The sequence below is a fragment of the Sphaeramia orbicularis genome, chromosome 3 (genome assembly GCF_902148855.1).
Source record: "Sphaeramia orbicularis chromosome 3, fSphaOr1.1, whole genome shotgun sequence".
Taxonomy (NCBI): domain Eukaryota; kingdom Metazoa; phylum Chordata; class Actinopteri; order Kurtiformes; family Apogonidae; genus Sphaeramia; species Sphaeramia orbicularis.
The window spans coordinates 15,227,422-15,232,894 of NC_043959.1; the positions used below are offsets into that span (position 1 = coordinate 15,227,422).

At 43.4% G+C, this 5,473-nt stretch overlaps 1 protein-coding gene across 1 annotated transcript; it reads right to left on the reverse strand.

Moving 5' to 3' along the window:
- Positions 1 to 2,579: 2,579 nt before the first annotated feature.
- LOC115410604 (forkhead box protein B1-like) lies at positions 2,580 to 3,631 on the reverse strand. Its single transcript, XM_030122328.1, has one exon. It carries the CDS (start codon positions 3,528 to 3,530, stop codon positions 2,580 to 2,582), a length of 951 nt encoding a protein of 316 aa, XP_029978188.1. The 5' UTR covers positions 3,531 to 3,631.
- Positions 3,632 to 5,473: the final 1,842 nt, after the last annotated feature.

A 5,473-nucleotide genomic window follows, 5' to 3' on the forward strand; every position in this document is an offset into this window, starting at 1 on the left:
CATTCAGCGGCTCCTTAGTTACCGTGGAAACACCATCATCTTCTACAACATTGATTCACCAGTAAAACCCATGGAGTTGGATCAATGACAGTGGATGGACACACTGGGTTTATGTTCAGTTAATGACTGGACTGAAAAGACACTGTTTATTCACTTTTTCTCTGTTTCTGATAGAAGAACCATCAACTTTAATCTGAGCTTTAATGAACGTCTACATGATCAATGAATTAAAAGACACTGTTTATTCAGTTTCAGCTTTTTTTTTTTATAATAACCTTTGAATTTACTCTGAGTTTAATGAACATTTACAGGATCAATGAATTAAATATAGAAAATACAGGATTTACACGGAAACACATGTCAAATAGAACAGATAATATTAGAATAAATGCAGATAAATGACTTAAAGGTTAAATATACAGAGAACATTCATTTAGGAACTGAATTCAAAGTAGCTCTGGGTCTTTTTTTTTAAAATTTCATCTGATTTGAGTGAAAATCGTTCCAAATTAAACTTATCTGGGTTCGATTCTGTCGTTTCTGAGTCAGTTTCATGTATTTGGAGGAAACGCACACGTTTCACCTTCAACAAAAACATTCAAAGCGTCGTTGGTTTTTATGTTATGTCTTTATTTACTCTGGGTTAGGGTCCAGGTCCTAGTCTGGGTCCGGGTCCAGGTCTGGTTCTGGGTCCAGGTCCAGGGTATGGTTCTAGGTCCAGGTCCAAGTCCAGGTCTGGTTCTGAGTTCAGGTCCGGGTCCAGGTCCAGGTCTGGGTTCGGCTCCAGGTCCAGGGTCTGGTTCTGGGTCTAGGTCCAGGTCCAGGTCTGGTTCCGTCCTTCTCCTCTTTGTCCATGAGTTCATTTCTTTTCCGTTCGACTCATTTTCATTAAACTCTCACACGTTTGAACTCGACTATAAAACATTTTAATGTGAAAATCCACTGAAAGTGTTCGAGACAAAAGCTGATGATGTTTTATGAGCCTTTAATTAATTTAATTATGTTAATGTTATTGATGAAAGAACACTTTAATATTGATTTAATATTGACTCCACAGGCTTGAATTCATGCGTCTGTTCTAATAAAACCTCAGATTTGTGGACATTCACGACGGTTTCCGCTTCTTTTTTTAGTGAAATCATATTTTCTGGTCAAATGTTGGATTTATTTATAAAATAAAACAGGATGAAAATATTCGGACAAAGATGAAACATTATGGAAATAAAGCTTTAACACACCTTTAATCCTCCCAACTCTGGACTTTATATTTAATCCTCCCTCTTTTGCTTTTCTATAGTTTTTCTTTTAAATTTAATTATGTTTCAAATATTTTCAATCATATTTTTTATTTGTTCCAGATCCTTTAAAAACTTTTCATGTCTTAAAATTGGGACGATAAATCCTAAAAACCTGTTTTTTTTCTAAACATTTTAATCTGATTTTATCTCCAAATATTTTTCCCCAATGATCTAAGTCAAAGCAGATTAAAGTTGAATATTTGGAAGTTTTGAATACTAAATATTAGAACATTTTAGTTATAATATTGAATATTAGAACATTTTAGTTATAACAGTAAATATTATGACATTTTAGTTATAATATTAAATATTAGAGTATCTGACAGTTCTAATATTAACTATTAGTCCGTTTTAAATGTATTAAATATTGAATGTGTGTGTGTGTAAGAACAGTCCTGCTCAGGTCTGGCTCTGGGTCTGGGTCTTTAATGGAGGATCGGACACAGTCCGTGTTCATGCTTGAAAACCAAACACTGATCACAGATAAAATACAATCCCATCATGCATCAGGACAAATACACCACAGCTCCAAGAAAATCAAAGAACACAAGGACGAGCCGCTAGAGCTCATGGGAAAGTGCATCAGAGACTCACATAAATAGAGGATTTAAGTTCATTTTCTCTGCGATTGTTTTTACAGAATAATAATAATAAAAATAATAATTAAAAAAAACAGATAAATGATGAAAGTATTTGGTTCAATCCCATCATGTGAAAAATGTCCAGGTTTTGTTCGTTCGGATCCTTCAGCAAAAAGAAAAGAAACACATTTTATAAAGTGTCTTTTCTTTTCTTTTCTTTTTGTTTGAGGAGCAGAAAAGGCCTGGGAAGGAAATAAATACTTAAAAAGTCATTAATCTGCGCGTTTTCTTTCACTTGGAAAAGAAAAGGCTGAAAACACAAAGGATCCGGATCATTTGTCACGACACGATCCAACAGGAGGCAGCGGAGGAATGTGAGAAAACAGGCCGAAAGAAGGCGCCTCCGACCCGGCCGAGGGCGCGCGGAAACCGGGGGTCACCGGGGGTCACCGAGGGCCGGAGGTCAGAGGTCAACCTGTGGTTTGAACCTGCGCGTGAACACACAGACCTGCTCCGAAGAGGTGAAAAAAACAAAACAAAACATAAAATAAAAAACACACAACGGAAGGCCCGAATTCCAACTTTACGCACATCCACGTCCGGTGAACACGCGCACCGTGGACTCGGAGGTCCCGGTCCCGTTTTTAGTTTGTACTTTGTATAAAAACGCCCCGTCCGCGGGTCCGGTCCTCGGGTCCGGTCAGTGCACCGCCACCGCCGCCTGCAGCCCGGAGGAGGCCGAGGCGGTCATCGGCTCCCCGGGCGCAGCCGGGCTGCTCTGGCCCGTGGCGGTCTGCGGGGACGTGGGGCTCAGGGACTGCGGGGAGTTGGCCAGGAAGGCCGGGATGTGCGCGGGCAGCCCGGGCAGCCCCGGCATGGAGGCAGGCGTGGCTTTGATGGGCACCGGGATGGCGGGCAGAGTCTGTCCGCCGTGGCAGATGGACTTGAGCGGCATCCCGTAGGCCGAGTAGTCGCCGGTTGCCATGGAGATGGGGGCCGCGGAGTCCATCATCCCGGAGCCGTACACGTGCGGCCAGGCCGGGGTCAGCTGGTTGTGGAGCGGGTACCCGGTGGCGGAGAAGGCCGCCAGGCCGCCCGGCATCTTGTACTCTCTGGCGATGATGCTCTCGATGGCGAAGGGGTGTTTGAAGCCGGACGGCGGCGCCACGGAGCCCAGGTTGTACCCGGACGGCACCTGCGGCAGGTGCGCGGCGGCGTGCAGCGCGCTCAGCCGCAGCTTGGCCTGCTGCTGCTGCAGGTAGTGCGCCGCGTCCGGAGGCTTCGTGGGCACCAGCGGGTCCGGGGGCTGCACGCCGCCCACCTTGAACCGCTTCCGGCGCCGCAGAAAACTGCCGTTCTCGAACATGTCTCCGCAGTTGGGGTGCAGGGCCCAGAAGCTGCCCTTCCCGGGCTGGTCCGGCCGCCGCGGGATCTTGATGAAGCAGTCGTTGAAGGACAGGTTGTGGCGCAGGGAGTTCTGCCAGCGCTGCGTGTTCTCCCGGTAGTACGGGAACCGGTCCATGATGAACTTGTAGATGTCACTGAGGGGGAGCATCTTCTCCGGGCAGCTCTGGATGGCCATGGCCGTCAGGGAGATGTACGAGTACGGGGGCTTCTGGTCGCTGTACGTGTTCCTCCCCGGGCGAGGCATAGTGGTGCCGGACCGGGCCGGACCAGGCCGAGCCGGACCGGGAGAAGCTCACAGTCAGTCCGCAAAGACCGGACCGGTCCGGCCTCAGTTCGACCAAACTTTGTCCGAACTTTGTGTCCGAGTGTTCAGCGCAGGAGCGGAGCGGTGCGCATGGTCCGGTTCGACGCGCGGGACGGAGCCCGAACTGCGCGGAAACTTCAGGAAAAGTTGCGCGCGCCCTCCTCCGTGCGCGGCGGGTCCCGGGTCTGCTGTCCCGTCGTCCTTTGCGCTAAGCGGCGGCTGCTGCTGCCTGCTCCATGGCCGTGCGCCGGTGTGTCCCGTGTGCGGAGGGTCTGCGGTGACAGCAGCTCAAACCCCCCCGGAGCGGAGCCTCATTAAGGGGACACTTCTCCACATCACATGATCACAGCCGCCGCGGAGGGAGGGGCGGCGAGGGGGGGGTGGGGGGTGGGGGCGGCACGGGATGGGCGCACTCCATTTCCATTCACACCTATTCCCGTGGACGCGCTGCGCAGACACAGACACTTACACGAAGCCGGAGAGAGGAGCCTGTGTCCGGGGGACGGAGGAGCGGAGCCGCGCACTGGAGGCTCCGGAGGTTTGTGTGTGTGTGTGTGTGTGTGTGTGTGTGTGGGGGGGGGGGGGGGGGGTCAGGGCCCCTCACCAATTTGCATCGACAAATAGAGCCGCTGAGAGCTGCTTTAATGGACACACACACACACTCGCCACCGGAACATCAGCATTAAACCCACTTCCTTCAGTGGATTTAATTTCATCTGTTTTAATGAATTGATGATAATAATTATGTTAATTTACTGATGAGGAGTTTTATCCTAATTACTTACACACATTTGATGTTTTTTTTCTTTTTTTTTTAATTTATGGACTAATATTAATATAATTTGATGAATCACACTGTAAAGATTTTCGTTTTAAAAAAAGGAAACTGGCAGTGTTTATAATAATAATAATAATAATAATAATAATAATAATAATTATTATTATTATTATTATTATTATTATTATTATTATTATATTTTTTCCGTTTTTGATTAAATTGAACTGAGTGAAGACGTTTTACATTTATTTGAATTTTCTTTTGTGGAAAAACATTTTTTAAGATGAACAGAAATTGAAACAGGTGTCTAGATTATTAACCCATCATCATTCTTCTTCTTCTTCTTCTTCTTATTATTATTATTATTATTATTATTATTATTATTATTATTATTATTATTATGTTTTAATAACAGAATTTTATCTTGTATTGAAATAAATGACTATATAAAGTCAGTATTTTTTCTATGAGTTAAATCTATTTTATCTTTTATTATTATCATCATTTTTGATGCTTTAATTAATTAGTAAATGAGTTTATAAATCTTTGTGTTGAGTAAATCATTTGACTGTATTTAATACTGTTCAAGTTTTACAATAATCATAATTAATCAATGCAATGAAAGTATCAGCTGGTACATAAAGAACGTGTCTAATTGTAAATCACATTATGAACTTTAATTATTATCAATTAATTCATACCATCAATAAATAAGTTAAACCAAGTCCAGTGGATTTAATAACATGTTTTAGTTCCTTTTTAAGGCGTAAAACTCATCATTCATATGTTGATTTTCCATAAACTCATATTACAATAATCGTCTTTAATGATCAAATACACAGTTAATTATTATCACCAGTTTAACTCATGAATGAGTATTAATTAGACTAGTTTAAGTTAACTGTTGAATAATGATGTTAATTCAAATGTACGAGCCTTTGGTCCATTTGATGGGTTTCTAAAGCGTGGGTGGCGGCCACACACAGGTCACACACGTCAATATTATTATTTATTATACATGTCAATATTATTATTTATTATAAATGTCAACAATATTATATATTATAAATATCATTCTTATTATTTCTATAAATGTAACTACTAT